Below are 27,833 nucleotides of genomic sequence, written 5' to 3'. Positions count from 1 at the left end.
GTAGAGCCGGAGGTTCCCGAGCAGGTACGGATAGAGCCGGAGGTTCCCGAGCAGGTACGGGTAGAGCCGGAGATTCCCGAGCAGTGCCGGAGGTTCCCGAGCAGGTACGGATAGAGCCGGAGGTTCCCGAGCAGGCACCGCTCCTGCGGGCAGCAGGGGGCGCTGGCGGCTCCAGAACGGCGCGCAGGGCGGGCCGCGGCCGGGGCTGCCCGGGCGCCGCCTGATCGCGGGGCGGGCGCGGCGCCGGCGGGGTGGGCGGGCGCGGAGGGCCCGGCGGGGCCGGCGGGGCCGGCGGCGCGCGCGGACGGGCGGGGCGGGGCGGGGTCCTCGCGGCCCGGTGAGGTCACTCTTTGTGGCGGCGGCTCCAAGATGGCGCCGGTGCTGGCGGAGAAGAAGCTGCTGGGGCCGGAGGGGCCCGGCGGGGCCGAGCTGCCCGGCGAGGAGGACGAGGGGCAGAACCTCTGGTGAGCGCCCGCGGCCGCCCGGGCCCTGCACGGCGGGGCGAGCCCGGGCTCCGCGGGGCTGGAGCGCGGCGCGGGGCCTCGGCCGGTCGGGGCCGCGCTCGGGCCCCGCGGGCGGCGGCGGCGGGACCGGCGGGGAGCGCCGGGGGGTCCGGGGGTGCGTGACGGGAGCCCCGCGGGCGCAGGGACGGGAGGACGGGGGTAGGAAGGGAGCGGGGCCCGGGACCGCGGCTCTGCGGGATATCCGCGGGGCCGGCTTCGGCAAAGGCGATCTCGTGTGTAGTTGGCTTTTATTTCTTAAAAACCCCCTTAAAAAATACCTATAATGGCAGACAGGTGTATATCGAATACAGCAACCGATTGTGATGGGAGTTAGTTGAAAAGTAATGTTCTGCAGTATTGCGGCCCCGTACAAAGGAGGAGAACTTAAAATGTCCCTGCCTGTGGTTTAGAAATCATAAAAGCCCTTCGGTAGAAGGTGGCATGCTTGAGGTGGTTCAGAGTGCAGTTGGCCTGTGGCTGTGACAGCCCTGCTCGTCCACAGCCCGCATGTGCCGCTGCTGGGTGCGGATGTGCTGAGCTCATGGTGCTGTCAGCCCGCTCCGTGCCGCGCGCTAACGCGGCCGCTCTGCTGCTTCCCAGGTCCTCCATCCTCAGCGAAGTCTCGACACGGTCCAGATCGAAATTGCCATCGGGCAAGAATATTCTTGTTTTTGGTAAGTAACACGCACAACCAGTTGGGTGTTGGTTTGTTGTCTTTTTATTTGTAGAAGCAAAGAGCATTTCAAACACCGATTGGAGCAAACTGACACGTGGGTTCCTTACAGTTGGGTTATGTAATTTGTTCTGTGATCTTGACTTGTGCTTGTAGATTTACTTTCTCATTGATTTCCACTGTTAGATTTATAGCCTATTTTAAGTAATAATAGAGAATAAGATAGTTTTTCGTTCTTATTGTTCTGGTACAAGCCATTAGATTTAGCTGAAATACTTGATAGAGAACAGCAAAGAACTGTGATTCAGAAGTGTATACAAGGATGTTTCTTATTAATTAAGCAAGTTGTGAAAAAATCTTTTCTGTGAAGTCAAATGTAATTCTGAAGGTGTCTTTTTGTTCTCTACAAATTTACTGGCAGGTGATGACGGTTCAGGCAAAACCACACTCATGGCTAAAATACAGGGAGCAGAGCATGGCAAGAAAGGAAGAGGGCTGGAATACTTGTATCTGAATATTCACGATGAAGACCGAGATGGTAAGTTTATTTGAAATGCAATCTCTTTAATTAATTAGCTGCCATGCTGTTTTAATAATTGTGGTTTGACAAGTGTGTTCTGGGCTACGCCCCAGTAGCTGGTTCAGCGTGGTGCTGGGAGTTTTGGGTGCTGGTTGTCCATTTCTGTGGAGGGGAAGGTTTCACAGTCAATGTCCGTTCTCCCCCCTGCCCCTCTGGGAGCCTGACCTGTGCCTGGGGCAGGGCAGCTCTGGGGATCCCTTCTGCTCCAGGGAAGATCCTTTGCTGGTGGTGACTTTGTAGCAGCAGCAGTGGCGTTGCTGTGGCTACTTTGTGATTAGAGAAAGGGAGGGATACATCCATGAGAGTGTCATGCTCAGCATGGATTTCTGGGCGCAGGGTGTTTCTCATAGGGGCTGTGTGTGGAATTTTGGTTAACTATAACAGATGTTTTGCTTTAGTTGACTGAGTGAAGAACGGAACTTAAAGTCAGAATTAGTGTTTCCTTTTCTCGAGTTGGAGCTGATCTCTTTGTCTCTTGTCTTTTTGTTGCTGTTGCTGATCTCTTGTCTCTACTGCATGGAGGGAGATTATGCCAAGAGACCATTTAAAATTATCAGATTACTTGTGCTTTTGGGAAGGTTTGGGACAGAAAGAGATGGGGAGTGAGTTTGTTATCTTTGTTCCTAAATGTGCCTCTGCTGATCTTATTTTGGGCAAGCTGCTAGACCTCCTTGGGTTGGTTTGTCTTTAAAAATGGGGAATATAAGTCTTCTTATTTGTGACTTCCTTCAGAGCTTGGAAGAGGGAAGCAGTGCTGGTGGTTCATCCCTGTTCCTGGGAACAGACTAGGAAGATCCTATAATGGTATTTTGAAACTGGAGATGCACTGAAGGCTTGCAGGAGTGATTAAGTGCCATATGTGACTGGTTGTTATGGAGATTGGGCCTGCACTCACGTGGCAGGAAGCTGCCTTTGGATACTAAGTTAGGCACAATGAAAGGATGAGTACATTGCCATATCTTCCAGGGGCCTTCTTGCAGCTCCTAAAAATCCTTTGGGCTGTAATTTTAAATGCTTCTTTAGGTTCTGGGTGTAAGTGCTTTTCCACTGTGCACAATCTGCTTTAGTTCTGCATAAACATTTCAGGATGGGAAAAGCCCCTATGATTAGGAGGGCTGAGACTGCCTGTGTCAGCAGGCCTCTTGCAGCTTCAAAGGAGATGCTATTACAAGCAGAAAAATGTTTGCTGTGCTATTTTTCCTGGTGTTATCTATCAAACCTCAAGTATATCCCTACACTGGAAATATTTTTGGGCTATTCCTGAGTGGCTAAAGTGATAGGAGAGCCCTGTCATAAGAACTCCAGCAGCACTAGCAGGAAAAAAAGAGATAATTTTTGACTGACTACAAGTTCAGCTGGCCAATTCAGGTCTTCATGCATCCTCTAATGTGCGTGTTAGGAGCTAATAATATGTGCCTTTTCCCTTTCTGTCTCATTAGTGTCATCCACAAGCAAAATAAATAGCAAAGTGGGTCAGGACCTCCCAGCAGGCAGAGATAACACTCTTTCTTCTCTAGGACAGGTTTGAATTTGGTTTTTAAACTCTCTGTGCTTCAGATGAGTTTATGCTCATATCCAGATTGGGGAACAAAGGCGTTATAATTGGCCCACAATTCTGGAAGCCATAAAGAACCTCAGGGTAGGCATTCAGGAGCTCAGGAGCAGATGAATGGTTCTGAGGGTCTTTGCTTTTTACTAGAGTCCAACCTAGCCAAGACCAGATCACAAGGATTTTCAGGGGTGCCAGGTGAACACTGGTAACTGAAACTCTGCAGTGGAGTGAGATGATCTCAGTTTCTTTCCCAGTGATAAAAGATTTATTTGCTGTCTTAGTCTTATTCTTCTTTATTTCAAATAAGTTTACTCTGTCCAGGAGAAATATTTTCCTCGTAATGCTGAGTCATTCATTATCTACTTCCCACTTCCCCTTGGAAACCTTAAGGAAAATCTGTGTTGTTTCCTATGCTGTGGTCTCCCCTCCCCGTTCCTCTTCAAGGGATGTTTGAACCTGGCTGCTCCTACACCTAAAGTAGAATTTTTCTGGATTGTTGGATGGCAATCTTGGTTTACAGTTACTTTCCTCTTTAAGATCAGCTAAGCAATTAAATTGTTATTTTCAGTTTGTAGGAAAGTCCAGGAAGTATCTCTGCCTTGCAGGCCCCCTGTGGCTCACAGAGGTGCCCATGGACTGTTTGGTTTTCCCTGTCCCCTGCTGGTTTCTTGGCAGCTGGAGGCACATGGGCACTGTGCTGTGTCCAGCTGCTCCAGCTCTTCCAGGTGTCACTGCTCAGTGTGACATGTGGGTTTTGGTTCCCAGGGCTCAGGGTATTTAGATTCTAAGTCTGCTACTGAATCTCCATCTGAAAAGTCTCTTTCCTAGGGAAAAGATACCTTTTTATTTTAAAGTTATGTTTTGTCACTATCTCAAATGCTGCCTAGGCCAAGGCATTTGCCCAATAAGAGGTTTGGAGAGACCTGAGAAGCAATCCTGGGAGAGAGAGGATTCTTGTAAATCTCCAGCTATATTATCCTTAGAGCATATGGCTGTTCCTGGGTACATGACACCATAGCTCATCTGGATGAAAGCATTTATAGCACTGCCTGCAAACTTAACTTTGAATATTAACTGATTTTGGAGCTTAGCCCCCATTGGTGAAATTTTTCAAAGAATATGGCAAGTTTTAGTTTTTTGCCTGTCTTTATGATAAACAGACGTTTCTTGTCTCTACTGGTTAGTCTGCTTTTGAAGACTGAGAATCTGAATTCATAGGAGGTAGAAGAGAAGCTGTGCACAATTTTCCTAAAGGATCTGTGTTTCCAGAGTAATTTTCAGAGGCCCTTGCAGAGCCAGGGCAGAGTTAGAGTGGGGATGTAGAGCAGAAGAGGGAGCCAGACTGCATGGCCTGCTCTGTGCTGTGTGTGTCAGCTGGAGCCACAAGCACCACAGGGACATTTCTCACCTGCCAGACTGCAGATGCACCTCGCCTGTACCCAGTGTGCAGGGAAGAGGAGCCATGCTGGGGTTGCATTCTTGTAACTAAACAAAGCAGTCTTGGGTTTTGCCTCAGATTTGGACTGGCCTCAGTCATATCATATGCATATTCCAGCTGAACTGGTTGTTCCAGGTTGAGCCAAGTCTTGCTGCTGCACTAGTTTCTAATAAGAAAATTGTCTTTTTTTTTTTTTTTGGTCAAGATCTTTAAAGTTATTCTTTTGAATGTTTTCTTTTTTGCTTCTTTTCACAACTTGAGCAAGGGATATCTAATTGCCACTGATATCTTTTGAATAGATGCAGATGTAGTTGCAGTTCACAGAATGAACCATGTGCAATAAAATTCATCTAAGCTGGAAGATCTTTTTCAGGACTAAACGGATAATGGAATATTGACAGGATTTAGAGATGTGATTCTAGCAGCTTTTGTAATAGCCTGTGGTAAGTAGCTCCTGCTTTTCCAACAGGACCTGGTAATTGTTTGCTCTGTTTTTGTATTTTGTGTCATAGCCAGTAAGAAGGGCCCAGTTAACACTCATTACTAAGTAGGAGCTTGATGTGGTGCTGACAAAGCTGAGTTTACCACCAAGTCTTTGCCAAATTGTGAGCACCCAGTGCTGTATTTTTAAGTGTGTTTTGTGTTTTAGCAAATGTAAATCACAAGACATTCCACTGTCCTGTTAGAAAGGAGCAAAACCTTTCCTTTTCATACAGTGTTACATTTTTTTTTGCTAGAGTATGTTTTAATGTGAGTGCAAGGCTTCCAGGCTTCCTAGCAGATTGATTTTGAGTGGTAGTTCCAGCTGCATTCTAATTCCAGTCTGCATTCTACATGTTAAGCAAATATTAAATCCTTAAGGGGAGCAAAGGTGCATAGCAAAGAAAACAATTTTAACCTTAGCTGTTGGCTTTAAAACATGATTTAGAAGCAGTGAATTTGGATATTATTAATTTTTCTAACTTGCCAAGGTGTAAAAGTCTTTTCTGCAGAGTATTCCCCACAGGAGAATCCATCAATGATGAGGAGAGCTGTAAACTTGCATGAAGTATGGATAGATTTGCATTAGATTTTCAAAACTTCCATTCATGCTCCAAGGAGACAGTTGGATACATACAGTCCCTGTCTATTAATAACCTTTAGCTCATAGAAAGCTCGCAGGGTTTTTATTTACTGGGAGGCTGCTGCTTTAGGACATGCAGAATCCTGCACAGATATTTTATTTACTCTTGTGTAATAGCAAACATGTAAATGTGTTCACATTGTGTCCTACCTTGCTCTCTGTTTTTCCATACTTTTCCTAGACCTTCCCTCTGTCCTCAGAGGTCTTTGGGAGCTTTAGATTCAGACTTAGAGTGCCGTGGGAATCCCTGTGATGCCAGTGATTGGTGTCCTGGAGCAGGGTGAGGGAGGGGAACAGGGCTGGTTGTGCACAGCTGCATTTCTGAGCTCCACAGGGCTTACCCTGACTGATCACTGGAGAGTGAATCGAGGGGTGCAGCTGGCAGTGAGAGGAACTGCAAGTTCACAGTGTGGCTGTTGGCCTGTTTGTGTGATGGCTGATGTTGGAATGTCTTACAACAGCCCAACAAAACTTACAACAAATGCTAGATGTAGGCTGCCAGCAGCACCTTGATGAGGTGTCTGAAACTGGGCTTAGTAGTTTTGTCCAAGGCCTGATTAAACAAGTAGGATGTATATATCTGTCATCTTTTCTTCTTCCAGATTTCTTAGCCAATCTTTTGCCTTTTTCTGCAGTCAGGAGGGGAGGATTCCTTTCCAGAATAAAGTTATGATAGCCATAGTAACTGGATTTATTTTGTGAAGCTGAAAGATTCAGGACACAGAAGTACAGTGAGGCAGGGTAATTATGAAGCTCAGTAGCTGCTTTGAAAATTTGGGTTCTGCAGTGACTGGTTTGCAGATCTGTATGTTTCAGAAGTGTCATATTGTGTATGTAGCGCAAGAGAGACTCACTGTTCCCTCTGGATAGCTGTAGTAAAGTAAGGAATACTTAGGGAGAGGTACTAGGAAGAGTCTAGAAGATAGAAACAATGGAGTTGTTCCTCTTCAGCAGGAAGTTCTGAGGATAATCCCCTCTTTCTCTCTCTCTTTCTGTCTCTCTGTTTCTCTCTTTCTCTCCTTCTTTCTCTTTTTTTTTTCTATTTTTTTTTAATTTGAAAGAATTGGTTGTTCATGGTACCTGATATATAATTTTTGGAGGAAACTCCTTTTTAAGTTCTTATACTCTTGCCAAGAGTTCAGTTTTGGGGTAAAATGCCAGCTGTCTGACCCAGCTGATCCCCATCTACTCTGCCTTGCATTCCAACAAAACATCCTGCCACTATCAAAAGCACTTGTGGAAGAAGCACAAAAGCTGCAATACCAGATCATTTCCCCAGTGCTCATTTGGTCAGGAGGCTGCAGAAGGAGCCGGTGTTAAGTCAGTGTGCATTAAGAGCAGGTGGCACAACCTTGTTGGGAAGGTGGGAAATTCATCCTGTATTTACCCTTCCACTCCTGTGCTAGAAACTTAAGCTGCTTATTGCTGGTATCTTGTTTGCAGTTTATTTCTGCTGGGAGGTGAGTGTGTGAAACCAGCTTATGTATCTGGGAGACACCAAGGGCAGCATTCATCCCCTGCTGGGCTGGGGCGGGGCCACTCCTTTGGGCCTGCATTTACACATCCCCTGTGTTCTGGGTTCACTGTGAGTGTTTCTAATGCAGGAATGTTGTGCAGCGATTAAAAACTGTCCTGACAGCTGTCCTGGGTAAAAGCTCAAGAACAGAAATTATCTTTCTAAAGGAAAATATTCTGGACCCAGAAATGAAAGCATTTCTCACTAATTTAGGCATTTACACAGGAACCTGTCTTACAAACAAGCTGGCAAAGTGTGCTGGTAGCTGGAGCTGCTTCTTCCACTGGGCACTGATGCTCTCACCTGGTCACTCCCAGCCTGGCAAAGCAAACCCTGGCATCTGCTGGCTTCCAACTGTGCCTTTTCCTTTCAGACCACACTCGCTGCAACGTCTGGATCCTGGATGGAGACTTGTACCACAAAGGGCTGCTGAAGTTCGCAGTTTCTGCTGAATCCCTGCAAGACACCATCGTGGTCTTTGTTGCAGATATGTCTAGACCTTGGACTGTTATGGAGTCTTTACAGAAATGGGCCAGTGTCTTGCAAGAACACATTGATAAGATGAAAATCCCTCCAGAAGAGATGAGGCACATGGAGCAAAAATGTAAGTCTTTGTGCATCCATACATTGCTGTTGGTTTTTTAATTAGCTCTCACAATATTTGATGTATTTCTTTGGTTCAGTGTTTTGAGAATGGGTTGGATAAAAATTACTCTTAAGTTGTGATTGCAACACTAATTCAAATATACTGTGTTAGGCTTTAAAACAAGTGTTCCAGTTTTGCTGTGCTGACAAAACATCAGGTGAATTATTGGTCTAGATACTGGGCAATAATGAGATTTTGATAATTTGATTTTAAAAAGGGCAATTAAAAAATAATAAAATGACAGATTCGGTTTTTAAAAGATGGTGACAAAGTTCAGTGATGAAGTGAGCTGTGTGGTTTGCTGTGGGTCCCATTCCCATAGTGTGCTTGTCTTACAGAAAGTCTCTCTGCCCTTGTTTTTCTGGTGGCTCAGAACTGGTTTTGGTTTCTGTGAACCTGGCGCAGCTAATTATGTCTCACTACATCCATTCCTACCCTGTGACTTTAAGAATGTTGTATAAATTAACCTTCTTTCCTGGCATATCCATGGCAGGATGGAATCTAGCACTGGCAGGCAGTCATTGTTGTAGTATTGGATCCTGCAGGGCTTTCCTAAAGTATCGTTGAATGCTTCTTAAGATTTTTTTTTTTCCTGTTTTCATATTGAATTACTCCAAAATAAATTCCTTCAGTGGAAAAGACCTTAGCAACTTCCAGTCCTTTGAGATGAAGTAGACTCAGACTGATCCTCTGTGCTTGCTGCTTTTGCTCCAGGCTGGTGGCTCTCTGTGCTGGAGTGTGGAACCCTTGCAAATACGGTCTGGTAGGTTCCTGAGCTACTTATAGGGAGCAGTGTGATCTGTTTGACCTGTGAGCACTCAGGTGTATTTGTATAGCTGATAATCCTTTCTGAATGCTAAATATTACGTTCCCAGAAATTTTGTGACTGTAACATACCAGCTGCAGTTTAAATTTAATCATTGAAACCACCTGGGTTTGATCATCAGGTTACATTTAAACAAAAAGTAAAATATGAGAGTTTTTAGGGGAAAACAACGTGCATCAGAGATTTTTTGGAAATGGAAATAGAAAGACAGTTCTAGTATCAAAATCCAGCACTTAATCCAGTTTACACATTTGTGAGACACAGCAAATGTTATGGCAATCCAAATAAAGGGCAAGTTTGTGCACTTAAATTTTCCTTTTGTAAAGAGAAGCTTTTCAGCCTTCCCTTCAGAGTGCAGTCTGTGAAAGAGTTATGGCAAAGCTCAAGTGCCCTCTCTGAGGAACTTAGAAGGCTTTCCAATAGCAGTATCTTAGAGAATTCTAAATTAAAGTATCATGGGAACTCCTGGTTTGTTCTGAGCTCTCCTGGAGTCAAGGGAGAGGGGCTGAGTTCTATGTCTGGCTTCAGGGCCATCCCCTGGCTCAGCTGTGGCACACAGGGCCCTCATATCTTCAAATGTCCATCTCCTGTTCTCAGGCCTTGTGCAGGACCCTTGTGTTACCTGGACACATCTCTGGCTTCTTGTGGACTGTCTCTAGGGCCAGCTGTGCACTCAGAACTTTGGCTACCACGTCCTGTAATTCTTAGCAGCCCATGCCGGGGAAAGGCCTGTTGTAACTGTGTCAGGGTAATGCACTGGCCAGGGTAGAGCACACGTGCCTGGTGACTGCCTTGAGACTGCTGTCCATCCTAAAGCTGCACAGCAAAGCTCTCCTTACTGAAGTCCTGCTACCTGTGCCTACCTCCTGCGGTATGCTGCCACTTAGAAAATGAAGTCACTGGCTTGCAACAGCCCAAATATGTAAAAACCAGGATAATAAAGTTCACATAAGGGTAGTTGAAACATAGAAATGGAGAGCAGAGTGATGGGATGTGCTGAATATAAGCCCCCTGCAGCATAAGACCACATGGATGGATGTGTTTCCTGACTTCTCCTGCAAAGTATTTCCTTCCTCCTGTTCCTCCATCCAAAACTGAATGTCCAAAGTGCTTTCCCTGGCTATCACACTCAGCACCAGGAACCTCCGGGAAACACTGCCTAGTCCTGCCCCAGTGGCATCCACTGGAAGTGCTGCAAGGTTGTTCCTTCTCCATTGCTAAGGTCCTAAGAGTTTCCAGAAATGCCTTTGTTAGCTTTGTTTGCTTGTCAGTGCAGCTGGACTTTGGACTGCTTGTCTCTGCTGGCAGGGTTTGGGAGGCCATTCTGCACCCAGCCCTTGCTCCTGTATTTGCTGGTTGAGATTCTGACTCTTGGCTTGCCTGGCTAGGTGAGAAACTTTGGAGTTAAAGCACTTCGAGAGTGGGCAGCAGGACACACATAGAAGCCACAGGCTGTCTTCTTGGGAATGTACCCAGAGCACTGCCTGCCTACACTCACTCCATCACTGAGCTGCCCAGGGGTTCCTTGCTAAGAGCTTGGCTAATGTGAAGTCAGGTACATAATGCCAACTATGTCCATTTCATTCAGGCTCAATTGTGATAATTCATTATTTGAATAACACATATTGGAATAATTATTTCAGGGATGTTGCCTCCCTTTTTAAGACAGCAGAGCAGATAATGTGGCTGTCAGGAATCAAATACTGCAGAAAGGAGGTGTACTGGTAAAATGGCAATTACACCAATGACCTCTGGGGTGTTTGAAGCTAAAGAATTGAAACACAGTAACATGTTTTTACAAATTGTGTACTGTCCCCTTCAAGCTGAATTAGTTGCAGATTGTCTACCTTTTTGCTTTTCTGATTTGACATAGAGCTGAAAGATTTCTTAAGCTAAAAGATTTTTAAAAATTAATTTATCCAGATATCTTTTGTCTAGGAATTCTTTCCACAAGACTGATTTTTTTAATTATCAATAAAGATGGGGCACAAAAAAAAAGCAAAAAGTGATTGTGAAACTTGAAAGAGTGTAAATATGGAATGATTGTCTTAGAAAAATATTCTTCATTTTCCTCAGTCTGCTGTTAGGGTCTTTGGGATTTATCCATTTAAGATGTAACATTTGCCTGCATTTCCACATTGCAGTTAAAAGAGCACTCCAAGCCTGAGCAAATTACTGTGGCTGGAACAACCAAACCTAATAACTGAGAATTGGTGTCTCAGTGGTGCTTCCATTCAATGCATGTTCTGAGTGATGCAGCAGTTTTTGGTGGGGTTACCTTGCAGGGCCTTGTGTGAGCAACAGCAACAAAACAGTTTTCTGCAACCTCAATTTCATTTGCTGTGTTCAATGCAAAACTCTAAAGAGCCACAAGTTTGGTAGATAAGTCAGCACTCTGTAGTGGAGGTGTGATTTTAATGGCACATCATCACCTGGTGAGAATTTTTTAAACATAATAGGCCATTTTGAGTATTCAACCTTAGTGATTGGTGGCAAAATATTACAGATTTCCAAAGGAACTGTTGTTTTTCTGGCTTCCTATATTTTGTGCATCATCTTAGGGGTATTTCCTGTTGAAATACCTTAAACCAAAGTAATTTTCACCACTTCTTAATAAAGAAAAGAGTTGTTTTCCATACCATATAGAAGATGATTCCTCAATCAGAACTGTGGGGAGGAGATAATATTCATTGCTCATTAGAAAAAAAGGAAAAATAAAAGATTTTATGAGCTGTTTGGATGTACAACTTTATATCCATTAAATAAGGATACTTTATATCCATTAGAAGCCTGAGAATGGAGCTTAAATGAGACTCAGCTGTGGGAGGTGAGAAAAGGTACGAAATTGCTGCGTGTCAAATATTTTAACTGCAATGAGCTGCTTTATTACTTTGTGGGTGTGCAGTTTGTTCATGGAGGCATCTGACAGTGCCTGGGATCTAGGTTCACTTGGTTTTCTTAGGACTAAATTTTGGAGGGAATGGGGGTTGAGTGGAAGCCTGGAGCAGTGTTGAAGAGCCTCTTGCTGTCGAGCACTCCCACTTGTTCCTGAGTTCAGGTGGCTCTGTGTGCTCAGGGTGCTGTAGTCAGAGGGTCTTGCTCTGGCTGGTACCTTCTGTAACTCAGCAGTTGTTTGTTCAGAGCTGCCGCTGTTGGCCCCAGTCTTGTGTCCCATTGCTCCTTGTCTGGCAGGGGTTAATGCCAGGCCAGGTGCATCCCTGGGAATCCACACGGGAGACTTTTCTCCTGTGTGTGAGGTGTGGCCTTGGTGCTGCTGCTGGGTCCTGCTGACTCCTGGGGCAAGGAGGGGCTGGGAGTTGTTGCTCTCTGGGACTGTGCCCTTCATTCCCATTCAGCAGAAATTCATGAGGATGAAACCATCAGACTTCTGAAATTTCCACGTTGGATTTGCTCTTATTTACATTTCTAAAATTCTTAGAGCATCTTGTGTTTTCTCATGTTGTAGAGTGTTAATCTTTTTGGGAGAGGCATTTTTTCCCCAAATTAGAAGGCATTTATGCTCAGTAAAGAAAGGGTTATTTTGCTTTGATATGAACAAAACCCAGGAAAGGAATCCTGTCCGATTATCATGCTGTGGTAAATTGAGAGCTATATTGTGAAATAGTCTTCTATGTGATTAAGTCAGAGCCTCATCTGAACCATTGTGGGTGATGCAGATACTGTTCTTTAAACTGCTCTAATACACTTGGCCTCAATAATAAATAGTAATGGGAAAGCTAATAAAGGAAAGAGGTACTTCAAAAAACTCCTTTTCTAGTTAAATGTTTTTGGTGAGATAATAAACACGTGGAATGTGCAGAATGTGTGACGGAATTTTGATTTGCTGTAGCTGACTAGGAAACAGTCCTGGAGAAAGCATCCTTTGGAGTGCTGCTGCTTCTTCTCCACAAGAAGGCACTGCCTCCCCACGTTAAAAGCAACTGCATTTCATTTACATTTGTTTGTATTTCCTTGCACTCTAGCATATACTGAATTGGTGATTGGAAGTCTTATGGTCTGTATTTAGTTTGGGGTTTTTAGGATTTTCTCTGGAATGGAGCTCTCTTCCACAAGAATCACACCATTTTATATTTCAACTAAACATTGTAGATTGTGCATCTTTAAACAGAACAGTTTTCTGATCTGTTCTTCCTTCCACACTCCCATACCATTGCAGGAATGGTTCCTGTTTTGAAAAGATACCATGGCTTCTTTTTGCAAGGCTTGTATAAGAAACTTCCCTGAGGTTTTACCACTTCCTGAAGCTCAGAAGGCTCATTGCAGTTCCTTCCCCGGTACAGAGAGTGTTCTGAGCAGCCTCTCTGTGTGGCTGAGCTGGAGACTGGTGGCTTTCCAAGGAGTTTTCCTCACTGTCTCTACAGTCACTCTGCTCCCACTCTGTTTTTAAAATGAAGGAGCATTTGTGGGAGCAGATATGGAGTTTGTTTGGCTCTTTCCATGAGGGTTCCCTATGGCTGAATGAGGAGGAGAGCCCAGGGCCTCAGGGCAGTGTGTGCCTGGAGCATCCACATCCAGGACACAGATTTAGCTGTTCTGTCACTTTGGTCTTGAGCAAAAGACATTAAAGTGCAGATTGCAGCCCAGATTTGATTAAGCATGTGTGGGCTCACAGTGCATTTCCAAAATGGCCTTAAAACTAATCGTTAGGTGCTTCAATATTGGGTAGTATTCAGGATTATTGGAACACCCACTGTTGCCGTAAAATTAAAATACTGAAAACATAAAAAGCATTGAGTTTCCTCTGGACCTCACTGCAGTTTTCTAGAATACAACTGAGTCTCTTCAGGTAGCCTGCAGATGCCCTTGAGTCTGTGTTTATGCAGGTAGGTTTTATATTTCTAGCACTGGATGCCTACAACAGAAAGGTAGAGTAATAGGAACTAAAATAATTGTTTGTATGAAAAAGTGGTTGTTTCAGGTTGGTGTTTTCTGTGTACTTTTACATTTTCACCGTGCTTTCTTCCACAATAGGTACAAATTGTAGGGTACAGGCTGTGTTGTAAATCACATTTATATTTTCTGTTGTCAACTGACCTATAATGAAATGTTCAGGAATATGCATTTTTGCAGATAATTGTGATTATTTATAATGGCTCCAGATCCCACTTGATTTAGTTTCCTGTAAGTTTTGATGGAAGAGTGTTGTGATGTTGGAAAAGGCAACAAGGCTTAACTTGCACTCAGTTTTCATGTGGTATAAAAATTTTTAAAAACCTCTTGAGATTTCTAGTTAGTTGTAGATTAATTATGATTTTAAAAGAACTAGTTCCTTTGTTGTAGCCTAAGAATTTCTCTCTTTTAATAGTTATAAAGGAGTTTCAGGAGTATGTAGAACCTGAAGAAGGTTACCAAGGATCACCACAGAGGAGAGGCCCCTCATCTGGCCAGGAGGATGAACATGTTTCCCTTCCCCTCGGAGACAACGTGCTGACTCATAACTTGGGCATTCCCGTGCTCGTGGTGTGCACAAAAGTGAGGCTCTGCTTCTCTTTGCTGCTCTTCGTGGGCTTCTCTGTTAAAGGCATGCTTTCTGCAGACAGGCAAAATGAATTCTGGATTAACAGGGGAGGGATTTGTTCTACAAGTGAGCTTCTGCCATCAACATCAATCTTTACTTTGATGGAATAGTAATAACCTTATCAATTAGAGTTTGATTTATCAGTGCTATTTTAGAACCAGAGACACAAGGTAAATGTAATGGGAGTTTGTAAGATAAGGGAAGGTGTTTTAAGATGTGCTGGGATTAAATTCCTGGGTTTTCTGGTTTGTTTTCCTGCCTCTCCCAGTGTGATGCAGTGAGTGTCCTGGAGAAGGAGCACGACTACAGGGAAGAACACTTTGACTTCATTCAGTCACACATCCGCAGATTCTGCTTACAGTGTATCCTTTTCTGTGCTCAGGAGATTGCCTCTAACCTGAAGCAAGAAGAGATGTTCTCATGTTGAATTGCACGTAACATTCATCCAAGAAATTGTTCTGCAAGATTGCTTGGTATTTAGTTATTGGTTAGAGTATGTGCCACACATATCTAACTTTAGGTAAGTATGTATAGCGTTTGTTTTTCTGAAAAAGTTGACAGATGTATAAAATATTTTATAGTTCTTAAATTGTGCATGGGACTTGGACTTTTTGTTCCTTTACAAAGCATTTGCTTTACATTTTGTGAAGTGTTCTTTCTTGGTTTTCCCCTCAGAATTTGCAATTTCCATGTAAGCCTGAGATCTCATGTGTATATTAAGTTTTGGACTTTTTCTGAGTGAAGTAGGATGCAGTTTCCATGTAAGGCTGGGAGGATGGATAACTTTTGTGTATGTCAAAGAGAAGTGCCACAAGCCTTGCCCTGTTATATCCCTTCCACCCCTGCATACTAAATGTCTCTAGTTCTGCCTTGAACTACTGCTCAAAGATAAGTCTAGTAGCTATAAATCTATTAACTCTTGTTTTGAAATTCTTATTATAATTTAGAAACTGTATATTGCCTAATTTTCCTTAACTAGAAGCCCAGATGGGGCTGCCTTGATTTATACATCAGTTAAGGAGGAGAAGAACCTTGACCTGTTGTATAAGTACATTGTACATAAAACCTACGGTTTCCAGTTTACCACACCTGCCTTAGTGGTAGAAAAGGATGCAGTTTTTATGTGAGTCACTGGGACAAGCAGCACGGTGTTGGAGGGGTTTTTATTTAGCACTGCATTGCATGTAACATGGATATAAAAGTGAATTGAATGGTATATTGTTCAAAAGCTTAGTATGCAAGTCTTGTGGAATCCCAAATTTAAACAGCAACTTTGTGCATATGGCTTGACTCAGACTATACCACTCCAGTTTTTGTATCCTTGGAATTTAGCTGAGAAACAGGGCTGATCTGTAAGAAAATTGCCATATTTAAGTAGAGGGCAGTAAATAAATGTTCTCAATAAATGTTTGCAATAAAAGCAAAAGCTTTATTTCTTTACAGACCTGCTGGTTGGGACAATGAGAAGAAAATTGCCATTTTACATGAAAACTTTACAACAGTAAAACCTGAAGATGCATATGAGGACTTCATTGTAAAACCTCCTGTCAGAAAGGTAAAAAGGGGTTATTTCTTTCTGTACCACAAAAAATAAGTAGAGTTTGCTTGAATGGCTGCTAATGACTATTAATATTGAAGAACTCCAAATATAAATGCAAACTTTTTTTTTTTTATCTAAATGTGTGAAACATAAGGCTTTCATTTATTAGTTATTTAAAATACTGCAAGCAAACCCAGAAGCCTTATTGAATGAAAGGCAATGCTTTATTGAATGAAAGGCAGTTCAGGAAGAGCTGGTTTATATTTACTATTTTTGCATGCATGGGGCAGAAACACAGCCAGAAAATTGAGAATTCTCTTGCAGGACATTTCCATTTGTACTCACTTGTCTTTGAGATTGCCATGTGAAGGCAAAGCAAGATCATCTCAGTTTGTTGAAGAGATGCTGATGAGATCAATACCCAAACTTAAAAAGAGGAGTGTGGCTACTTACCAAGTGCTCATCTCTGTAGGACAGTGCTGGCATCACTGTTCATCTGCTCCAATATTTTTTTTTTTTTACAGTATTTTTTAACGACAACTTCTTTAATGGTACTATTATTTTAAATGTGAAAGAACAGTTTAAAAAAAAAAGTGAACAACAGTCTTAAAGATTTGCCTCTCTCTTCCCTTTTGATCACCAAAGCATAAAAACCAGTTATGGTGATTTCAGTTTTTACTTATAATAACAAAATGTTTTGTTCAACAGTTAGTCCATGATAAAGAGCTGGCAGCAGAAGATGAGCAAGTATTTCTTATGAAGCAGCAGGTAAGAATGGAAGAATGAAAATAAGTCCTTACTATGTGAGATTTCATTTAATTTTCTCCCTTGCTATTGCCTTTAGTTTTTCATTCCCCATTTAAATCACCAGATGGTTGTTTCTCAGCTTTGCAAATTCAGATGTAATTGTGAAGTAAGACTTTATTCTAACAAATACAAGTAGGAAATATGGTCACTTAACTTGGCAAGTTGAAGGGAAGATATGCTGAAAACAGAAAGAAGGTACATGGAGAAGAGGAAGAAGAGACTTTGTATTTCACCATAAAGTTGTACTGATCTGTGAAATATAAATACTTTTAAAACCTAACATCTGAGCATTGCAGTTTCCTTACAGCCAGAGGCTTGAAAGACTTCAATGTGTCAAATTTGGCTATGCTGTAACTTATTTCCTTTATTACTCTATAGTTTGAAAAACATAACAATACTTCCCTATCCAGGTGATTATAAATGTCCTGGGGGTTACAGACTGGGGTGTCTGTGGTTCTGGCTTTGAGTTCTGGACTGGCTGTGTGAGACAAAGGCCCAAAGCTTATTTACTTCTTGCAGTCAGTCCTCTAGAGACAGAGTGGGGGAGTATGGAAATATCAAAGAGGAATCCTGTAAATATCAGGAAAAAGATCAAGTAAATTTATGGTTACTCAGCTTCACTGTATTTTATTTCTCTGTATTCTTTGAAATATATTTAATGTGCTTAATATGTTGTTTTTGCAGTCATTCCTTGCCAAACAGCCAGCAACGCCTACAAGAGCATCAGTAAGTAGATCCAAGGAAAAGAGTAGGAGGTGTTTTGTTTCCTTCAAGGGAAAAGGGAATGATTCTAACCTGCAGAGGTCCATTTTTTATATTTAAATGTAACCTATATAATATCTCCAAACTGCAAAAAGAAAATAAATAATGAGGCAATATTTTAAAATTTTGCTTACAAATTCACTGTGGCAACATTGGATTAATGAACTGAAAACTTCCTGCAGTGATTCAGCCTTTCCTGTAGTAGAGGCACATCCCCAAAATAATTTTGGATGCTTGTTTGTTTTATTTCTCCAGTGTGCATCACTACAGTGCCAGTAGAAAGGCTGAAAAAGTATGTTATGTTAAACTTGCTTAATGTAACCACTCCTTTGAAATTCTTCTCTGATTTGTGTGATTTGGACTTTTTAAGGAATCTCCTGCAAGAGGCCCTGCAGGATCCCCAAGGACTCAAGGCAGAGCTGGTCCCACCAATGTACCCAGTGCCTCACCAATCACATCAGTTAAGAAACCAGATCCAAATATTAAAAGTATGAATGAGCATTTTGCTGTTCTATCATGTGTTATTTCCCTTAATGTGAATCCTCTTCTGTAGAAAGATTTGGGTATTTATTCACTAATTGTATAGTTAGTTTAATAACAGAAATGCATTTATGATACAACTTTGGATAGATTTTTTTTCATTTCTGGTCATCTGTGTGACTTGGAATAGAGTTCTCTTACTGCCAAACAGTCAGACAGAGGTCAACTGCATCCTAATTTCCTCAAATTGCCTCAATACATTTATTATGCATCAGCTGGATTATTAGGGTGCAGACTGCTCTAAACTACAAACATTTTTATACTTCATATCAATTATTCTGGAATCCACAGCAAACCCTGTTCCACTAAGCCCTCTCTGGAATGTCATTTGCTGTAGCAGATGGAGTCACTTGGAAATGAGATTTCTCCCTGAGATGCAGCTCCATGGTATTGAGGGGTTTCTTTCCCCTCTGGGCATTAAGAAGGTCTGCAGGGCCAGTGTTGCTTTTTGTTGTCACTGTAGGGAAATACCTCACTTCCAGAGGGTAGAATGCCCTTCTGGATTCTGTCTCATTGCTGAATTGCCAAGTTTTGATTTATTAAAAGCAGTGTGGCATGAAAGGCTGTACTAGAACATCTATGCAGGTTGTTAATGGGCTTATCAGTCTTTGAATTTCATGTCTGTACTTAATACTTAATACTGTGCTCTTGTCTTTTATATTTATTAAAAACCTTAAAATGTACAAATATTTAGATTAACATTTCATTATACCCCCCCCACATCATTCCAGAAAAGCAGGAATGTGCATTCAGCTATCTCTGCCTAGGCCAAGGTATGCAAAGGACTAGAGTATTCAAACTGAACAAGGACAGACTTTCTCAGAGCTGAGGTTTATTTCCTTGATTGGCAAGAGATTTGTATGTATGTGAAAATAAGTTATAATTTACCAGCTCTCAGTGTTCTGTGTGATCCATATTTGTTTTTTTTCTTTAGATAATGCTGCAAGTGAAGGTGTCTTGGCTAGTTTCTTTAACAGTCTATTGAGCAAAAAGACTGGCTCTCCTGGAAGTCCTGGTGCTGGAGGAGTGCAAAGCACAGCCAAGAAATCAGGTATTTGGCTTGTTATTGCAACTTGCTTTTAATAGTTTATTTGGCTCCTTGGTCCCTGGGTGTGTCTCCTACACTGGTCAGGAAAGTGACAGACCTTGACAGATGATAGTACCAAAATGTCTTTAAAAGAAGAACTTTTACTGCAACATCACAACTCCAGGGCTTCTTTTAAATTCTGTTGATTCTTAGAGTGATGTTGCACTGCTGGGATTTCAGTGACATTTGAGTCTTGAGCCTATGCTGAAAGTGCTGATTTATTTTTCAACTTCAGAATTCCTTCCTTTTTTTTCTTGATGCTTTGCTGTTGCAAAGGAGATGCAGTTTTTTGCGTTTGGGCTGGAGTTAGCAGTGAAACTACTGAAATCTCCCCAGAGTTCAAGCTGAAATGAATCACTGCTTGTGACAGCTTGAAGTTGTTCACTCATTAATTATTTAGTATTTTATTGCGATCCAACACAGCTGGTAACACTGACAAATGGGTGCCTTCTGTGTATGTGCTTTGAGTGCACTGTGGGAGATCCTTGCTGATAAATAATGCAACAGTTCAGTGAAAATGAAAGAAAACTGTCAGAGTGGTTGGTACCTACCCAGACCTTGGTGATACAAAATACATTGTCCACCTGACAGATGGAATTTACTGCTTTGATTCTTTGACTGTTTCTGTTTAATACTGGCATTCCCATCACATTGAATGTTCAGGAGCTTTCCTTCCAGAATTCTTTTACTATTAAATTGTTGATAGATACACTACTTCTGATCCCAAGCTTGTGCAATCTTGTGTGTGTTAATGGTGATGCCAAACCCACAGTTCCTCACACTGAGAGGGGAAGGTTAAAACCCAGACATCCTGAACTGGAAGTGAGAAATATCTGCTCCCAGACACACTGGTTCTGTCAGTCAGAGAGCCAAGGCAGTTGGAGTTTGGGTATTTTTTAATTTCTTTTTAACTGGGAAGGTTTATATATGACATTTCATGTTCTAAAAGCTCAAAAATGCCTAAGATTTAAAACAAGTCAGGTGTGATTTTTGTGTGTTTTGTTTCAGCATGATGAATCCTGTAAATTTGTCTTTATTAAATTTAATTATTATGAAGATAACAAAAGGAATTTGTATTATATATTATTTCCATAATCATATTGTTTCCATGTTATAAAAACACTGAACTAATTCTTTCATAATTCAGAATGCCCTCTTCAGTTAAACACTGAAAGGTATCCCCTGCTTCATTAAATGCAGCCTCATGTTTTATTCACAAAGTCAAAGTAACTTTTATAGAAATAGAACTGGAAATATTCTAGGTGTTACTTCATCCATGCTTTCTATATGGAGTGAAGTCAGTTAGGTAGTACCTGAGTAGTGATTAGAAAATCCAGCTCAGAAATAGAAGCTGTAATGTCACATTTCCAGGAAGCCTATTCCAGTATTTAATTTCTCAGTTACTTTTTTCCCTTGCTCAGTGTTTCTGAATCCCAGTACTCTGGTCTTGTTTGGGTGGCAGCGGAGCTCAGTGTAGCCCCTTTGTGTTTGCAGCAGTGTCTGGGTTTGAAAGCTGTTCTGCCTGTGACTTGTGTGTGGCCTGCAAGAACAGCCTTGTGTGCAGGCCGTGTTGTTTGGCTGTGACAGTTCTGTCCACCTGGCACTCTGCTCACCCCGTTTGCCTTGTGCTCAGAAACACCTGGAGGTGAGACAAGGCACTGCCTGCCCTGGGAAGGGGTGAGCTGATCTGTGCTACAGATGTGTTCTGTTCACATCTCTCAGGGGGACATGGGGTTGATTTCATCTGTGTGATGCTGAGCAGGAGTTTTTTATAACAATTCAACCAGTTTAAGACATTTTCTACTCCTGGTAGGAGGGTTTCTAGTCTGTATCAAATTCAGTGTCTCAAAAGCTCATGTGTTTGCTTAGTAATTGTTTTCCATTCTGTCATCATGCATCACTTTCGTAATTTGTGTAAATAACTTTTTCCCCAATCCTATCTTTCCAAATCCTTTGTCTCTTCAGGCACACTTACCTACATATCTACTCTTTTCAACACTGGAACAGGGTAGATTGCTGAATAAAAGTACTGACAAGTGCTATGGATAACTAATAGGTAATTTTATTAATTAAAATCCATTAATTTTCTGTGAAATATCAAGGCTTTTTTGGTTTTAAAGTTTATTTCTGTGGAGGTGATGTGAGATGTGATATTGAACACTTCTCCCTTCTCCACAAGACCTGTTATCCTTTCATAGAAATGTGGGTGGCTTGACAGAACTTGTCAGGGCAGACCCTCTTGGTTGTTGGGCTGGTAGACTGTTCTAAGCACCTACAACATAACTGCATTTTCTAGAAAAACTGCTAAACTAGTCTGTAATGGGTTTCAGTCTTCTAGCATACTCGGTGCCTTCCAGGACTTTTCAAAGATAACAAGCTTTTTTTTTTGCCTTTTTTTTCCCTTGTGTCAGCATTAACTTCTAATTGGAATAGATAATTTCTGTTGTAGAGATTATATAATTGTCTCTATAATTTCTATATAATTGTCTCTATAATTGTCTTCTATAATTTCTAATGTAGAGACAGCAATCATACATCCTTCTTTAACTTCTTTGATTTTGATAGACTAAATTAGACAAGTTCTCTTCTGGCCTCCTTCTAGAGGCTGAGGTCTGTTTTCCCCACTAGTTTCTTGATTAGTTCCCATAATTGGCTTATTCTTGTCCTGGACAAGAATGATCAGAATGTTGTACTGGGCTCTTCAGATCTACCTCGTTGTAGTGCCTGTTCCAGCAGTTCTCTTTCTTGGGTGGAAGTGCTTCTCCTGAAGGATCTCAAGGTTGGTTTTTCTTGGCTACATTAAGCTGGCAGCTCCTATTCTTTTCCTTGCTTTGGGAGCAGAACAGTTGGCTTTCACTCAAAGGAAAAGGTGCCTGTTTTGTCACCTGCTGTGCTCACATCTTAGATGAACCAGTCTAAGATTAAACTGTGCTGAGAAGGTAAGGGCTCCTCATGCTGCTCCCTGAAAAGCTCTTGTTGGGCTTGTGAGGTACCTGGTGCTGGTGAGAGCAGAAGAGATAACATGTTCCTTTGTGGAAGAGTTGAGCAAAACATCTTGGAGAAAGCACTATTTCCAGCAGCATCCTCTGTGCGAGTGAATGTGCTAAAATTAGCTTTGTAAGCGTTTCAAATGTCTGACTTGTTTAAAGAGCCTGGTGTTTTCAGAAGGTTGACGACAAAAATATTTAAACAGACCATCTGTTTCTCTCATAGCTAAGTATAGCCTGAGGTTGAAATGTTGAGATTCTGTCCCAGGATGAGAGTGACATTGTGGGTCTCAACAATACTGGTCAGCTTCATTGATGGATTGGTTTCTACTGTGACAGTTCTTACCTGAGAAAAATCTCTTCTGGGCAGTGTCACATCCATTTTTCCTACTGTGCAGTGCTTCTTGTTTGCCTTTGTTTCTGAACTCTCTTTGATGTCTAGAACGTGATATTTCAAAAAACTTAAATTGGTTATTTCTGTGGTGGATTAGTTTTCTACATCTGAATTTTTATAGTCTCACAGTTATTTCATTTATATTCACAAGAAGATTCTGGCAGATTCTAAGGCTGCTTTTCATCTCTATTCCCATACAGAGGATAAAGAACTCAGGTTCCCTGCTCTCACTCTGATCGAGGAAGCAGAATTAATTGTACAGAACTAGGGGCATGGAATTGTCCAGAATACCTCTTACTGAATGAGGCCATCACTCCTCAACAAATTTGTAGGGAAACTGAAAGCAAGTGTCACTCTTATTCATAATAGAGGGGAAACTTTTATTTTCTTAGAAACAGCTCCCTGTAGTTCTTCTTCTTTGGAAGGTGCTCCCCATGGTGGTAAAGGGAAATGTATTCCCCTGCACTGGGAGAGTTTTTCCTGTCTGCATGAGGTATTTGCAGGACACTGCTTGGGGTTATTTTGGAGCCCTAAGGAGCCAGTATATCCAGCATAAAAAACAGTCATAGTTTTTGTTTAGATCTACTCTTATTTAAGTGAGGATTTTGTGTGGTCTTTATTGTTTTAGGGTTTAGGCTTTTCCAACTCCCAGTCTACACGTGAAGTGTTTTGTATTTTAAGTTCTGTTACAGTACATTAATTAATGTACTAACTCCTAAATTTTGCTTAAATACTTCGACTTTGAGTAGATACTGTGTAAAGCGCTGTGGCTTATGACTAGTGCGTAGGACTAAAACCTTCCTAGTGATTAAAGGTACCTTTTTAACTTGGTTATGTCTTTGTACTTTGGAAAAAAAACTTGAATCTCTACCAGTCAACTCTTGCCTTCTTAATGTTTTCAGCATGTACCCTGGAAAAAATCCACATAATATTTCACACACATTTGAGCTGGAAAACAGATGCTTGTTAAATTCTTTGGCTATGTAAGGAAGCTGTACATGGTTATATAATATACTTTTTGTCTAAAATTGTAGCTTTTTAATCTTAAATGCTTGTATGAGCCATGCATTAGGATATATTGTTCCAGTTTTGGTGATGAATTTGTCTGTGGGTTTATAATTTTCAGAAACACTGAAGTAAGCTGATGGTTCAGTTAGGGAATTGCTAAAAAGAAATGTAAGATATGCCTTTCCATGAAATACTTCAGTGTGTCTGGTTCCAATTGAAGAAGTGCTTTGAAATGCCTGCTTGGAGATATTACATGAGTATGCAATTCCTGTCTCCTTTTTAAGGGAAGTGTTGGCTGCTGATATGAGAGTTCTTCCTGTTACTTGTTTCATATTCAAATGCAGTAGGTACAAGTGCAAACCAAATAAATGGGATTTCTTTTTTTAGCAGGTGTCCTGCATACCTTGTACTTAAAAGCTGGGTTTAAATAGAGTCCTTGCTATTAATGCCAATAATAGAATTGTGTATGGTTGATTTTTACAGAAGATTCTAAATATAGTTATTTTTAAATTTTACTGTAAACATATCACTGGTGGTGGTGTGCTTTTTCCTGCTGTGTAGTTCAGCTTTTCATCTCTTTAAAGTGAGCCAAACCTGAGTATCAGATTACCACAAAAAATACCCTGCATTGTGCCAGGCTCTGTGGCCTTGGGCAGGTGGTAATATAATGAGAAATAAATAATATATTGTCATCTAAAGGTGATTTATTGAACACTTGTGCTTCTTGGTTAAAATATTTCATTGAAACTCAATTGCTTTGTGTTCTTTTTCTCTCCAGGACAAAAGACAGTTTTGGCAAATGCTCAGGAGGAGCTGGACAGGATCACTCGCAAGCCTGACCCCATGGTAACAACAAACTCTCCTCCAACAGAGAACGAAGCTTGATGGGCAGAACAATGCTGATGTAAATGACCAAATAACTATGTATAGTGATCTGATAAGACCAGGAATTTTCTGCTATGGCAGATGCTATCAGTTTTCTTGGGGCAGGGGGAATGAGCTTACTACATCATTGCCTTGTCCCTGTAAAAAGTGCACATTCAGGAAGTTTGCATATAAAATCCCTCTGTATAAGATAACCATTTAGAGTTTATATAGGGCAATTCTTTTGGTTTGGAGGTAAAGCAGGTGCAGCTGCGTTTCCTGTTCTGAAGAACACAGAGAAGCAAAATGGAGAATTCTCTTAAAAATACTACTGACTGCACACAAGGCAAGGCAAGGAAGAGAACTGAAACCCTCTCTCAGAGCTTCTGGAATTGGCTACTTGTATGTTTGCAAAACATTATATTCTTGGAGTGGTGGTGGTGGTGGAACAGCATTAACTGGGGGAAAGAAGCCAAGGTGGGGAATGGAGCCCTAAAAGGGGAAACGGATTTGGGACAGCAAGGAACCAGAATGTTGGATTGACTGGAGAGGAGCAATGTTGTCAAATCCTGTGTTTCACAGGAGGTAAATAGTCACTGTTTTTAAAAGACTACTTTACATTGGAGAATTCCAGGCCAAACACTAAGAACCATGGGAATTTATTCTTGTTATAAATCTTGTTTTAGTTTTTAAAGAAGTCTTAAGAGTGTGGATGCCCTTTCTGGTGTAGCTGACAAAGGGAGAAACTAAACTTGTTTAGCTCCAAGTGCCTGGCACAGTATGTGATGTGTCATTAGAAGGTGCTTGAACTTATTGTGCACTGTAGTACAAACAGTCACTGTTTGGTTTTATTTGAAAAACAGTAGTTTTGGCAATTTGTATTTAATTTTAAATCCTGTTTTCTGATAGCTTCTGCCTTTTTTATGCCAAGAGGCTGGCCTATGAAGAATGGTGGGTGACAGATCATTTTCCCATAATGAAATGTGCTACAGAACACTCTCAGTATTTTTCTTTCTTACTTTTTTTGTAACTAAATATTAGCTACCAAGCTAAAATGGATTCCTGCCTTACACCTATGGAGGTTTTTAAAAAAAACTTTCAAGGCTCTAGTTCCAACCACATCTGCTGCAGGTGCAGCCAACTCCAAATTCTGAAGGTAACCTAAAAAGTATGAATGTGTACACAATGGACATCCTGACAAAGTTGTTTTGTGTTTTCTTTCATGTAGCATTTCATTTGGAAAGATGGGTTGTGGTTGTCCCCGTTGCTCTAAGGGAGCCCTGTCCATGGTCACATAAACCCTCATTCTGTACAAACAAACACAGCTGCAGTGGTTACTGAAATGGCACTTTGATTTCATACACGGTATGCTTGTTTTACATGGACACACTACCAGAAATTAAAAATACCAAGCATATTCTATGCTCTTAATGCTGAAGGGAAAAACCACAATTTGAATTATACAGAGTTTACTTTTTATTGATATGAACTTGTTGTACTAAATCTGATGTCTGGATATTACTTCCCTAATATATATTGTTACTTAAAGATACAGAATTAGACTGACCACTAACACAATGCTGGGTGTTAACCTCAACTCCTTTGTAACAGCAAGAGGCTGTTTGTGTGAGTCTGTCTAGACATTTAGAAAGCTAAGAGTATTTACTTGCCTCTTTGACAAACATTATCATGAGTATGTTACTTGTGCCAGTTTTTATGTTAAAAATACTATTTTTCCTTTCCTTTTTTTCTTTTTTTTTTTTTAGTTTTTTTTAAGAAATGGTATGACCTGAAGTTATACAGTTGTCTAGATAACAGACTAAGACTGTGGCTGGCTGATGGTGATGTGGATGCACTTTCTGGTGTAAAGGGTGCCAGTTGCAAGTTACCACACCAGAAATAATTACACACTGTCCTCCTGACACTAAGAAGTGAGATTGGAGACTAAACCACCAAAAATTGGACAGGAAAGCTGAAGTGTGTGATTGTAATGGCATAGTTTGAAAACTTTAGTCTGAAACTGCCTTTTTTGTCATCTAACCTGATAAGCACTTTTCTAGCAATATGGCTAAAACTTACAATTTAAGTATTTTCAAGATGTATAAAAATGTTGACTATACTAAAAATGATCAAAACTGTTACTGTGTGATAACTTACCAGCTTTGAAGAAAGATAAAACAGGGACAGATTTCCAGTTTCTAATTGCAAGTGAATGCTCCTAGTTTACTGAAGAGAGGTATTAAGTAATGTAGCATCCTGTGGGTGCCAAAGCCTGCTGGCTTTGGTGAGCTGCACAGTTGTTATTCTGGTGTCTTCAAGCATTGGAACCAAAGGCCAAATGCAAACAGCCTTTACATCTTCAAGTGAAACTTCATTTTATTTGCAGATACACTTGTATGGTAGACTGTTTAAACTATTATATGCCTATATTTATATGCATTATAGTGACTGCATCTACTGTTCATGTTTAAACTAAGAAAACAAAAGATGAAAGCATTCAACTTGAAGCAAATAGAAAACTTTAAAGATTGGCCCTCCATAAAAATGCTGTGGTTATGCTGCTTGATTTTAAGTTTGCACTTTTTTTATTGGCATTTAAAAAAAAAAACTGTTTAAACTGAACAGAATTTTGTATTTTATTTAATTTAACTACGTTGAAAGTGACTGCTCTGTACATCGTGAACTTAACAATATACATGCTGTAAATGAAAGTTCACTGTCCTGTATACTAAGTTTATTGGTTTTTCTTCCAACTTACAATTAGGACTGCAAATGTATGAAACAAACCTTAGTCCACTTGTATGGCTTTAACCAGGTGCAGTATGCAGTCATGTGGAACCTTGCTTTCTAGTGCTGGCAAAACAAGGACGTCTTTAATTACTGGCTTCAATAAACATGAATCCAGACTGCTTTCTGCTGTGCTTTTGTCTGGGAGATGCCCTCCTGGAGCTGGTTGTGTGGGAGCAGGGTGTGGGTGGGCTCTGTGAGCAGGAGGAGCAGGTTGGCTGTGAGCTGTGTCCCTGGGTTAGTGACAGCTGCCAGGCAGGGGCTTGGCCCAGCCCCTGCCAGTGCCAGTCCTCTGGAGCTGGGATCTGTGTCCTGTGCCAGTTGGGCAGAGCTGTGCTTGTGGCAGCTCACAGCACTACTGCTTTGGTACAAAATAATGTATTTCATGGGGCTGGGGAGACAGCTGTGTGCTTCACCAGATGTGTTTTGTGGAATACTGTTCCCAAGCACAGCACTGATCCTGAATTAGGAGGATTCAAATCCAGGATATGGGAAGTTTACGGAGTGAATTGCTGGAGTGATGAAAATTCCTCTTGTCTGCCAATAATCAAGTGTTCTCACTTGGCTGGGTGTAAGAAGAGCTTTCCAGTAAGCACAGAAGGAGTGGGCATTTAATTAGGATTCTGCTGCTTGTTTTCATTGTTTGTTTCATTTCATATCA

The 27,833-nt window shown here is 41.4% G+C and overlaps 1 protein-coding gene across 1 annotated transcript; it reads left to right on the top strand.

Moving 5' to 3' along the window:
* The first annotated feature begins 345 nt into the window (after nt 1-345).
* On the top strand, nt 346-27,295 carry DYNC1LI2 (dynein cytoplasmic 1 light intermediate chain 2). Its single transcript, XM_021534719.4, has 13 exons — nt 346-464; nt 1,104-1,177; nt 1,598-1,714; nt 7,759-7,989; nt 14,184-14,350; nt 14,665-14,758; nt 15,384-15,519; nt 15,840-15,951; nt 16,645-16,704; nt 17,428-17,469; nt 17,876-17,993; nt 18,980-19,096; nt 24,300-27,295. The coding sequence occupies exons 1-13, from the start codon at nt 370-372 to the stop codon at nt 24,404-24,406; spliced, it is 1,470 nt and encodes a 489-aa protein (XP_021390394.1). The 5' UTR covers nt 346-369; the 3' UTR covers nt 24,407-27,295.
* Nucleotides 27,296-27,833: the final 538 nt, after the last annotated feature.

The sequence above is a fragment of the Lonchura striata genome, chromosome 11 (assembly GCF_050655825.1).
Source record: "Lonchura striata isolate lonStrDom1 chromosome 11, ASM5065582v1, whole genome shotgun sequence".
Taxonomy (NCBI): domain Eukaryota; kingdom Metazoa; phylum Chordata; class Aves; order Passeriformes; family Estrildidae; genus Lonchura; species Lonchura striata.
The sequence above is the reverse complement of the archived record's forward strand: the minus strand, read 5'-3'. Positions and strand labels throughout refer to the sequence as shown.